Source organism: Colobus angolensis, unplaced genomic scaffold (genome assembly GCF_000951035.1).
Source record: "Colobus angolensis palliatus isolate OR3802 unplaced genomic scaffold, Cang.pa_1.0 Scaffold139, whole genome shotgun sequence".
Classification (NCBI taxonomy): Eukaryota; Metazoa; Chordata; class Mammalia; order Primates; family Cercopithecidae; genus Colobus; species Colobus angolensis.
Genome location: NW_012114477.1, coordinates 4045706 through 4058034, shown reverse-complemented (window position 1 = coordinate 4058034; position 12329 = coordinate 4045706). Strand labels below are relative to the sequence as shown.

General features: G+C 51.7%; 1 protein-coding gene across 1 annotated transcript in view; it reads left to right on the top strand.

Moving 5' to 3' along the window:
• The first annotated feature begins 486 nt into the window (after positions 1-486).
• Positions 487-12329, top strand: part of MYO18B (myosin XVIIIB) — a 289839-nt gene continuing 277996 nt past the window's right edge. Inside the window, exons 1-6 of the mRNA XM_011934846.1 lie at positions 487-523; positions 2616-2776; positions 7658-8971; positions 9653-9719; positions 10466-10578; positions 11868-12044. Of these exons, the coding sequence (XP_011790236.1) occupies positions 487-523; positions 2616-2776; positions 7658-8971; positions 9653-9719; positions 10466-10578; positions 11868-12044 (1869 nt within the window). The remainder of the gene's footprint in view (positions 524-2615; positions 2777-7657; positions 8972-9652; positions 9720-10465; positions 10579-11867; positions 12045-12329) is intronic.

Here is a 12329-nt window from a genome sequence, read left to right as displayed (position 1 = left end):
TGCCTGTTCTTGAACTTCTTATAAATAAAATTATAACTTTAAAATCGTGATCAGGGTGTAGTTATATTGGTGTATTCTTTCTGTAAGAGCCACTGAGTTATACCTTATGATCATATATTTTTTTGATTGTATGTTATATCTCAATAAATGTGTGGGGCCAAGAGGAAGAATATTTCAGGGCATTGTTCACTCTGTGGCCTGAGTTGTCCTGCCTGACCATCCTCCGTGCAGGGGTAGCTGACAGGGCCTATACCTGACTGTGCCCATTCCCCTATGGGGTCTTGGTTTATGGTGTTGGTGGGGTGGGAGTAGGGCTGTGCCCATGAGCTAACCTGTCTCTCCCTTCTCTCCCCACTGTGTCCCTGTGTGTCAGTTCTGTTTCTATCCATCTCATGTGCTGTGTGTGTCTGTAACGCCTCATTCCGTGCTGTCTGGCAGGGAGCTCCATCTCATCTCGTCATCTCACGGCCCTGGCACTGCCTCAGCATGGCCATCTCATCACGCCTCGCCCTGTGGGAGCAGAAGGAAAGTGACACTCATGGCTGGAGCTGCAGCCATCCGCAGGGACTGACTCGACCCTCGGGAGACAAGTCCAACCTTTCCCACCTTGAGTGGGGAGTCTGATGTCCAGCCCTCCTTGTAGCATGTGCAGTCCCACCTTCAACCTTCTCCCAGCCAGCTCTGCTAGTCTTGGCCTTTCCAACCCAGCTGGACACTGATGGCCATACCCTTGACTCCCCCCAGGGCTGCCTGGTCATTTCCAGTTCCTCAGGTGGTGGTGGGGAAATGGGGGGTGGACCAGCTGTCCCAGCTCAATCCTCATGGCAGTTCTGATGAGCACTGGAGTTTGGGTGGGAGGAAGGGCACATGGGGGGCAGAGGCAGGGCTGTCAGCTGCCAGGTTTATGCTGTAGGGGTGGGTTTCTGTGGTCCCTGCCTTCAGGCACCACAGAGAACTGGAAACGGGCTCTACTTATTCCCCTTTTGTACTTTTCATGATATGCTACGAAGGGCTGCCTCTTTCTAAGATGCCTGTTACCTCCTGCACCCTCACTCCACCTTGTGCATGTGATCTGATGAATTGCAGGTGGGAGGGTGAGAAGCTACTTTCTGGCTGCCTCCTGCCTGCCCCTGCCTCTCCCAGCCTGATCCAAAGTGGTGTTGGAAGCTGCAGAGTGTGTCTTAAGACACCTGCTGAGTGTGCCTTAAGACTGTCTCTTGGCCAGGTGCGGTGGCTCACGCCTGTAATCCAGCACTTTGGGAGGCCGAGGTGGGCAGATCACGAGGTCAGGAGTTCGAGACCAGTCTGGACAACATAGTAAACCACGTCTCTACTAAAAATACAAAAAATTAACCAGGTGTGGTGGTGTGTGCCTGTAATCCCAGCTACTCAGGAGGCTGAGGCAGGAGAATCACATGAACCCAGGAGACAGAGGTTGCAGTGAGCCGAGATCACGCTATTGCAGTACAGCCCGGGTGACAGTGCAAGACTCCGTCTCAAAAAAAAAGACTGTCTCTCACTTATGAAGTGTCTTCAGTCCCAGATCAGAGAGGAAAGAAGGGAAATGATGTTGATGTGGGCCCTGCAGTGCTGCCCTTGCTTCTCTGTCCCTGGGCAGAGGTCTGCATCCACCAGCTTTATCCCATGGCCTTGTCTGCCGGCCTTTCCTATCTCCTTTGAATTCCTCCCTTATCAGTTGGGCTGCAGACAGCAAGTCTTTACCACACATGCACAGAGGTTCTTGATAAGGAGGCTATTTTAAACCAGTATGGAGCTCTTCCATATAAAGTACTGGTGACTTTTTTTTTCTTCTCATGTGCTGTCACTGATGCAGGCTAAAGACATACTTCAGTCGCCCACAGCCGGTCCCATGACTCAGCCTCCAAGTTGCTATGGCCAACAGAGGGGTCTCAGCTGTACCACAAGTCCAGCTAGTGCTGGCCTAGGCCATATTTCTGTGGGGGTAAAATATCAGGGTCCAACCTGCCTGTTCTAGGACCCAGTGTTAGAGAGCCCCTGGCTGGCCGAGTCCTGGTTTAAGGACCATCAGGAAGTCACAGCACTGTGTCAGTTGAGTGGGTTGGAGCCACAGAGTCAGATCCTTATATACATCATGGCTATAAGCGCTTCCCTATCTTACCATGTTCCTGGCGCACAGTAAGTGATTAATTGGTTCATCTGTTATGTTAACTATAAGCTGAGGGGGACCAGGAGAGTGTGGATGATTCCCTGCCATCCAGCCCTTTCTGGAAACCGGGAAACCTCCTTTCAGAGCAGGTCCTCCTAGAAATGGGCATGTCCCGTGGCAAGGAAGGGAACCAGCAGCCTTGACCATGCAAGTGACTGTCCGTATCACAAGGAGGCGGGATCCAGGCAGAAATCACATTGACCCGCATAATTCCGGGCTGCCCCTGCGTTCCATTTTCATGCACCGTCTCAGGGACCTCCCTGAGTCCTGCTGGGCCTCACCTGCTTGGCTGTGGCTTCTCATACATGGGCTTGGTCAAGTATGTCCTCCTCCGCCCCCTCCCAGGCTCCATCGCAAACTTCTTGAAGGGCAGCTTGCTGCTGCTGGTTGACTCACTGAGCTCTCTCTCTCCTTGCTTCTGCAAAACAGATTCGGGAAGAGGACAAGAGCCCTCCACCGTCCTCGCCCCCTCCCCTTTTCTCTGTCATCCCAGGGGGCTTCATTAAGCAACTGGTCCGGGAGACTGAAAAAGAGGCCAAGGAAGCGAGACAGAGGAAACAGTTAGCTCTCGCCGCTCCGGATCGAGAGGTAAGTGGTTCCTAAGAAGGGGGACCAGAGGCGTTTCCATTCTCATCATTCTGTCTTGTGAGCTTGCTCTGAGTCATTTGTCGTCCTGCCTTTGCTCTTGCTATCCTGGCTTTGAGGAATGTCGTTTATTTAACTTGATCTATTGAGCTCTTGTGTACCCTTCAAAACCCAGCTCAAATAGCACATCTCTGGAAAGTTCTTCCATTGTCTTCCTTCTCTGAATCCTGCTACACTTTCTATGCCTGTCTTAATTGTGGTTGGTTGGCATAGTACTTATTTGATTATATGACTTATTTGACTAGGAATTCCTTAAGTATGGAGTCTCGCTCTGTCGCCCAGGCTGGAGTGCAGTGGATGTCCGCTCACTACAAGCTCCACCCCCCAGGTTCATGCCATTCTCCTGCCTCAGCTTCCCGAGTAGCTGGGATTACAGGCCCGCCACCACGCCTGGCTAATTTTTTTGTGTGTGTGTATTTTTAGTAGAGACGGGGTTTCACCGTGTTCGCTAGGATGGTCTCGATCTCCTGATCTCGTGATCCGCCCGCCTCAGCCTCCCAAAGTGCTGGGATTACAGGCGTGAGCCACCGCGCCCAGCCTACTTGACCACTATTTTTATAGAAAAGGAAACCTAGATGCTGGCTAAGATGTATAGTTGGTTCACTTTAAGCAGAAAGCTATTGAGTTGGTACTAACTGGTGTAGTTGCACTGATTGTTACAATATTGAATCCTTCATACCAGGTGGTAAGTGGTTGAAACCCTTGGGCCCCCAAGTGCCCTCCAGCTGCTGTGTTTACCCAGATCCCTCTCCTGAGTCCCTTGGAATGGCTACAATCCAATAATTACAGGGTTAATGCTTGGCACAGGTAGGAACCTCAGTACCTTCTTCCTGCTGGTGTCCCTCCTGATTGGTTGATGTCCACTAAAAATCCTTAGCTATTCTGAATAGCGCTGCTGGGTTGAAGCAGTAGTTGAATACAATGTGGCCCCTACGCTTTAAGGATTTGTAAACTTGTCCCTGGTGGTGGCCAGTGCTATTTCTGTCCCATCCTCTTTAGCCTTGGAACCTGGGCAGGATGACAAGGCAGACCATGAGAGAGGCAGGCTTGGAGTGCAATGCATCTTGGGAGTATCCCTGTGTTAGGCAGAAAGGGCATCTCTTTATGCTTCTCCAGTGCCCCCTTCGGACAGGATGAATGCTGCAATGCCTGGGCTGAGAGGTCTGGTGGCCTCAGGGCCTGATGTTGGCTTGAGCCCAGTGACCCATCCTGGCTCTTCCTTCCCCTTCCCTTCAGCTTTGGTTTGCCCGGCTAGTCCCACATGTGCCTGCACCTGTCCAGTGAATGACTTCGATGCATTAGAGAGGTCCTCCAGCAGCTGAACAGCAGCAGCTGCTGAAATACCTCAGCCAAGTCTTTTTTGGGGAGGTTGACAGGGAGGACAGGCTCTGTTCCCACTCTTGCCTGACCTAAGGCATAAGTGGGGGCCAAAGCTGACCCCAGCAGGCTGTTGTTAGGTTATGATGAAATGTTACTGTGTGCTGTTTATCACCAGACAATGCTTCTGTACTGCTCATGGGCTCATTTGATACCCCGTGCAGCAATGCAGGTGGATGGGATTCTACCCATTTATCACAGGTGGAGACTGAGTTCAAAAGAGGTCAAGTGATTTTCCCAAGGTCATAAGACCAGATAGAGGCAGAGCAAGGAGGGGAGCCTGTGTGTTCACTTCTCTCACAATATGCCTGGAAAAGGACCAGTCTGGTGAGTGAGGTGGCCGGGGTGGTGCCACAGAGACCTGTGGGGAAAGGGCTCCGTGAGATTGACACCAGCAGTGCTGGTGTCACTGGGAGCAAGTAAAGAGGCAGAGCTAAGCCATGGATGGGGACAAACAGTCGCTGCTGTGCCTGGATGGAGATTCACAGCCAAGATGCAGGATGGCGCTGAGCCTCAGCCCACAGCAGGTGGCTGGACCATGGGCCAAGATATTCCTGGGGCTGGAGCAAGGGAGCCTCAGGACATGTTTCCACAAGGCAGCAAGCTCTGGCTGGTTCCTGCCAATTTAACTTTCTTGTCCCAATCAGTAAATAACTCTGTACTCTCTTGCCTTGTCCCAGCACAACTGTTTCATTTGATCCTCATCTAATCCTTGCAAGAAGCCATCAGAATCCATCCCATTTTGCAGGAATGGAAAACAAGGTTTGGGGAGGTGACCCGGTTCTCCTAAGGCTACCCAGCCGGTGAGGAAGAGGGAGAGGCTGGAATAACACCGGAGTGGAAAGTAGCCCATATTGAATGTCAAGGAGACCTAGATTCCAGCTCTGGCCTTGCCACTTTTTGTGGTCCTGGCTAAACCCCTTCCCCTTTATTGGCCTCAGTTTACTCATCTATAAAAATGTGCTTTAGTTTCCTATTGGCGCCAGTGATTCTAGAGGTGCTGTTTCCTCTATATGCTAAGAAGGGTGGCAGGGTGGGGTGACCAAAGACTTTGATGACTTTGAAGATCCAAAGGAAGAGAATTCATGGGCATATGAGGGTGGGGTGGGAGGAGGCTGGCACTAGATATCTTGTTTGGCCCACCCCACGTTACTGTCTCCTCTGTGGTGGTTGGTTAAAAATAAGGCACTGACTCACTTTTCAATATGGTGTAGACAGTGGTGAGATTTGCCAAGTGCAGTCAATCCCCCTTCCAAGGCTATGTCCTGCCTTCCCCCAGAAGGTCAGGAGGAGCTACTCGGCCATGGGCCCCAGAGTCGTGATGCTGAGCTCCAGCTGTACCTCGTAATCACCCGGGGAGTCACAACCCAGACAGACTAAATCAGAGTCTCTGGGAATAAGGCCAAGGCATTAAGGTTTTTTAAAGTGCCCCAGGAGATTCCAGAGAGCCCTAGAGAGACAAGGAAGGGCGTGTAATATGCAGCAGTTAAAGGCACTGGCTTTGGAGTCAGAGAGAACTGGTTTTACATTGCGTCTTTGTAGCCGGGTCTCCTTACATCTTTGCATTTGCTTCTGTGCTTGTAGAATGGGGAGAAGTTCAGAATCTACTCCAGTTGTTCCTTAGGAGGATTAAATAGGAGAATGCATGATGGTGATACAGGGCTCATTGCAAGGAAGATATAAATGATAGATATTATTATCGTCATTATTACAAAGATGAAAACAGAGACTTTGCTGTGGCATCGGCCACCTAAAACAGGAGAGAGACACAGATAAAAGCCAGAATGGAACGCAGAAGGTGGCCTCACTGTGACTGGTGTACTAGCATAGTGCTCTGGGACTTTGTGCAAGCTTGGAACAATTTCTGATTGAGGTCTTCAGGCAAAGATGTGTAGAGAGGAGCTACAGGAGATATTTGAGCTGGGTATAGAAGATGAGTAGACCATGGACAAGTGAAGAGGGGAAAGGGCACTCTGGGCAGCAAGCTCAGCATAGGCAACAGCCTGGAAGCAGGGGAGAGTCAGGTGGGAGAAGGTGACCAGTACAGTTCATGCATGGGAACGAGTAGGGACAATAAATATGGTCAGATGGGAGGCTGGGGTTCCTTGTTGAGGAATTTGAAAGACCAATGGTGGTGCCAAATGATTTTCCTATAGGCTGTGGGCAGCTACCCAAATCTTTTGATCTGGTTTAAAATGGCTGGCAGCAAATTGAAGGGACAGCAGTTCACAGGCTGTGGCAATGGCCCAGGTGAGGGATAGCAGACATGGGTTTGGAAAAAGAGACACAGATGTGAAGCTTGGCAGGGTGGAATCAACATGCTCCTGGCACTGGTTTGAATGCAAGAGGAGGGGGAGAATCCCAGATTCCCAGGCACGGGTGTCTGTGAGGCTGTGCTAGCATTGTCCAGGATGGAAGAACCCAGGCTAGGGTTGGTGGTGAAGCGAGACATGAGGGTGGAACTTGCTTATGAGGTTGAGGTCTTTTTCTGCAGAGATGGAGGCACAGCTGGACCTGTGAGCTCTTCAGGCCACAGCCAGGCTGGTTTGAGGATGAAGCTCTGTGCAAAGCTAAAATCACAAGGCAGTAAAAAGGCCTGGGAAGGGAGCAGGCAGTGGAAACCCCTTGGGTGTTATGCAGCCACCAGTGTCTAGGTCAGGCAAGAGTGGGGGACTCCAGGGGCAGAAACCAGAGCCCTCAGCTGGTATGGGAAGTGTGATATGGGGACCAGGGCAGTGGAAGTAGCAGCAGCTCAGTCTGTTCCTCTCTCTGTGATCTCAAAAGTGCATTTCCACATCTCATCCTATAAAAGATCTGAATGGTCAGGTGGTATTTGCCTGCACTGGGGAAACCCAAAGCCCAGAGAGGAGAGATGGTAGCCCAGATAGAGATAGAGAGGAAGCCTTGCTGGAGAGTGTTAGAGGCAAGATGAAAACAGGTCTTCTAATGACAGGCCCTGAGTCCTTTCCTGGATCCGCTACTGGCCCAGGAAGAGTCCACACGGAAATAACAACAGCAGTAGCAGTAGCTGCTGTTATTGAGAACACACTATGTGCTGGGCTCAGTTTCTACATATTGTCACACATTCTCACACCTAACCTGCAAGGTGGGCTTTTATCATCCTCATTTTATTGATTAAAAAACAGACTCAGAGAGGAGAAGTCATTTAGCTAAGGTCACACAGCTATATAGTGTCAGAGTCAGGAGTTGAGCTTGGTTCTGTTGGGCTCCAAAGTCCACTCCTTCCACTCCACTTAACTTTGAGGGGCTCGGCCAAGGTCAAGGGTGCTAGGCTTGGCCATGCCTGTTGAATTTGGAGGTGCTCGAGCATCTGTGGAAGGATCAATGGAGAAGTGAACAACGAAATGAATCAATATGCGTGAGTGAATGGCAACGCTGTCAGGTCAGCAAGCAGCTATGTAGGCACGGTTGTGTTCTCTCTCCTAGACCCCAGAAATTTCCATCAGCGAACCCAACAGCAAGTCCAGCAGTGGCACCAGATCTGGAAGCCAGCAGATCTCTCAGGACAACCAGTCAAGCTCTCCTGGGAGCTCAGACATTCTGAGCAAGGAGAGCGAGGGGGCCGGCAGCCCCGACCCTGAGCGGATGACCAGCATCAATGGTGAGAAGGCCCAGGAACTGGGCTCCACTGCAACACCAGCCAAAAAGATCCTCCCCTTCAAGAGGGGCATGAGGAGGGGTGATGTGTTGTTGATGGTGGCCAAGCTGGACCTGGACTCAGCCAAGCCAGAGAGGACTCATCCCCATGACACGTCCCCTTGCAAGACCCCTCCCCCAGTCACAGATACTGGAAAGGAAAAGAAAGGGGAGACCTCTAGGGCTCCTTGTGGCCCCCAGGCCAGCACTGAGATCTTGGCCCCGAAAGCTGAGAAGACCCGGACTGGGGGTCTTGGGGACGCAGGCCAAGGAACTGTGGCACTGAAAAAAGGCGAGAAGGGTCAAAGCATAGTGGGGAAGGGGCATGGGACCCCCAAAACCAAAGAGCTGAAAGAGGCTGAGCCCCAGGGCAAAGACAGGCAGGGGACCAGGCCCCAAGCCCAAGGGCCCAGCGAGGGGGTGCAACCAGGGAAAGCAGAGAAAGAGGGAGGGGAGCCCACAAGCCCGGTGGAAAAGGAGAATATCTCTAAGAACGTAGGGAGTGAAGGGAAGCACAGAGGGCCCCAAATCCCTGGGAGAAAGTGGGGAGGTTTCCTGGGAAGAAGGAGTAAGTGGGATGGTCCCCAGAATAAGAAGGACAAAGAAGGGGTGCTCTTAAGTAAGGCAGAGAAGACAGGTGAGCCTCAAACCCAGACAGAGAAGAAAAGCCAAATGCAGGGTGAGTTGGGGGACGATCTGAGAATGCAGGAGAAAGCAGGTGAGCTTCGGAGCATGACTGGGAAGGCAGGTGAGTCCTGGGATAAGAAGGAAAAGATAGGGCAACCCCAGGGTAAGTCCGGGAAGGCAGGCGAAGCTCGGAGTCAGACGGAGAAGGGCTGTGAAGCCCCAAAGGAGGTGAGCACGATGGTGGAGTCACCAGTGGCCGCTGGGAAGGGAGGCTGGTCAGGAAGAAGTGGTCAGGAAGCAGAGGGGCCCTGCTCAAGAGAAGATGTTGGGTCTGGTGACCTGGAGACAGAGCTGGAAGGACCCAGCCAGCCTGCTCTGGAGAAGGATGTGGAAAGGCCTGGGATACAGAAGGAGAACCAAGATGGGCCGGCCCCCCAGGAGGTGGGCAAAGGAGGCCAGAGCAGAAACTCACAGCAGGTGAGGGGGCTGCGGCCCTGGGAGCGGGGAGGGGGAGACAGGGCCCCCTCAGAGATGGAGGGATGGGAAAGATCTGCCCCCAGGGATGGGCAAGGGGTGGACGGGCGGTGGGCAGGGAATTGGAGAGGGGCGGCTGGAACTGCGAGGCACCCAGAGGAGGGGACGAGCACTTCCTTCATGAGCAGAAGTCTTGAAGTTTCCATTGCACCTGCCCTGGAGTGGAATTCCCCACGGAGTGAGGGAAGGTCCCCAAAACGTGAGGTGTCTCCTCATGGCTGACATGGTAGAGCTTGCTTATGATGTCACACCACAGCTTTCAAACTTGGAATGGCATAAAAGCAGATTGTGAAAAATGCAGATTCCCGGGGCTAGCCATGGAGTCTCTTTACAAAGACCAGGAGTGGTGCCCAGGAATCTGCATTTATTTATTTATTTATTTGAGATGGAGTCTTGCTCTGTCACCCAGGCTAGGGTGCGGTGGTGTGATCTCTACTCACTGCAAACTCCGCTTCCTGGGTTCCAACGGGAATCTGCATTAAATAAGCACACTCCCTCTCCCGTTCTCCCCCAGGAGATTCTGATTTGGATGGCCCCAGACCACACTGTGGAAACCCCTGTGGAAGGTGGAAGGTGGGCAGTGGTGCCATTTGCTGGTTTAATTTATGTGATCTTGGTTCTCAGGCTCCTGAGGACAGATGGTATGAGGCAGAGAAAGTCTGGCTGGCTCAGAAGGACGGATTTACTCTTGGTAAGTAGGGGTGTTGGCACCTTTGGAGGGTCTGAGTCTTCTCTTGTGCCCCCTACTGCTGCCAGCCATATGTTCTAGGTCCTGATTACACTTTGAGCGTCAGGAGGGGAGAGGAGCAGTGGAGACTGTCTTTCAAAGGCATTTGTGTCTTGACAATGAGTTATTTACTTACTGAAACCCATTAATGCAACACGCATGCTTGCTTTCCATGGTGTTCTTGAAGGAACCCAGAGTCAGGTACAAGTGGCCCAATAGATTTGATCTCATAAGTCTACTTTTGTCGATTGGTTGTGGCTGATCACTGCACTCTACTGAGAAGTGATTTGGAGTCCCAGTCTGAACATGGCTGGGAAGAGTGGTTGATTAGTGATGTCTGCCATGGGCACTGGAGGGGGAAATGGCAGTTTGTATGCCATCATCTGCCATTCCAGGTCTGTGTATGAGATAGGTCAGTGTACCCAACTGTCTGGGTGCCTACTCTGTGCCTGGCACTGTGACAGCTGGTAAAAGCCTAAGGTGAGTCAGACTGAGCCTGACCTTAAAGGATTTGGGGTCACAACTCAGAAAGCTCCAAGTGAATAGACCCCAAATGGAGAAGATGTAGCCTCTTTCTGACCTGTCCCAAGCCTCCTCCCAAGCTTGCTGGCCCAGCTTAGAGCCTCTCTTATCTCCTGCCCTTGCCTCTTTCCCCTCTTCCCCTCCCATCTCCTCCCCTTTCCCCTTCTCTCTCTGGGATGTCCAACCAGCTACGGTGCTAAAGCCAGATGAGGGAACAGCAGACCTGCCGGCAGGAAGGGTGAGACTTTGCATTGATGCTGACAAAAGTATCACTGAGGTGGATGAGGAGCATGTCCATCGGGTGAGTCCCCTGTCCCGCTACCCCCCAGCTCCATACCCTCTTTCCCCAGCCCTGCAAGAGGTTTCCTTGTACCTGACTACAAATACCATTTTGGCTTGATGCCCTGTAAGGAGTTATAGCAAAGAACCCCACTGAACTCATTGCTTTGCTGGAGGGATACTGTTAGGGGGTCATTCACCCTTTCCTGTAGTTTCTCTGAATGAGGACACATCAAGGGATATGTTTGTCAGGTCTTGGAACTGGGAGTTCTTCTGATGGACCCAAAAAAATGACTGCTTTTAATTTTATACATATTGCAAATCATACTACAGAGCATGTTTCTGTTTTCACTCTGGCTGCCAGGGAACTCAGAGCCAAATTTGCTGCTTGCCCTTAACCACAGCATAGGTTCCAATGGCCTATATTTTGGCATCAAACTTTCTTTCAGCTTTGCTCTTTAAATTGTTTTGAATACATTTTTTGTTGTGCACCATAAATCCTTTTGAGGACAAATTACAGTGTAATGATAGAAAAAAAAGGTTCTATCATGCCCTTTCCACCTCCTCACAGCCTGATAATTTAGAAGGAGTTTTCCTCCTTGCTCATTTGCATTCCTTTCTGCTCCTCCTCTGCCCACCTCAGGCTTCCTCTCCCACGTTGGGCGTTTACAAAGGCCCAGTGGCCTTGCAAGAAAGGCTGATCCATGAGAGGGCTCAAGCTTGGCCCAAACCCAAGACTACTAGGTTCAGAAAACTCCCTGAAGCTAGAGAGAATGATAGGACGCCTCTTAGAATAGATGTTTCAAGAAGCAGCTTCACACACCCCTTGCTTCTAAGGGTTTGGATGGTTTCCTAGGAATCAGTGCACGATGGGCTATGAGACCAGTAAGGCGGTTTGGCCATTGGCCTCCTCTCCTGGGTATCACGGAGCATATTGACAGCTTCTCCATAAGACCCAGAAGAGAAGGAAATGGCAGTGAATGCTGGCACACACTGGAGCATCACCTGTCTTTTTGTGGTGTTTGAGATTCAGAAAGTGCTTTGAATTTTGTCAAGTCTGCCTTGGGAGCGTCTGCCCTCATGGTGCACCGAGTGCAGGACCACAGCAAAGAGGGGTTGCCTCATAGGTTGCACAGAGGACAAGGAGAAGGGATGGCCCTATTTTATTCGTAGGGCTTCATCACTGCCCATGCATAGTCCCTGTGCTCTGTTCTGGTCTTTGGCACATAGCTCTCAAAAGGAGGGCTGTGTGTGTGTGTGTGTGTTGGGGGCCCAGGAGGCCAGAGGAGACTCTTTGTGACGGTTTCACAGGCCAACCCCCCTGAGCTGGACCAGGCCGAGGACCTGGCCTCTCTCATCAGTGTCAACGAATCCAGTGTCCTGAACACGCTTCTGCAGCGCTACAGGGCTCAGCGGCCGCACACCTGCACGGGACCTGATCTGATCGTCCTTCAGCCCCGAGGGCCCTCGGTGCCGTCTGCAGGGAAGGTGAGGTGGGACCATGGGGGGCAGGGCTGGGCAGCTGAGGGCAGGAGGGTCTGGGGGGATCCCTCTGCATCTGAGGTGACAGTAGAACCATGAGAGCCCCCAGTCTACCTGTCTGCAAGCAGCGTCCTTTTCGCGGCATTGTGGGCATCCTGTGGCGTGGACCATGAGATTCCCCCATTCCCTGGGTGGAAAGATCAGTCACCATTAGGACAGAAACAGCAGCATTAAATATCACAAGAATAACGAAAGAAAATACTGAATGAGTGTGAACTCTACCAGACACTG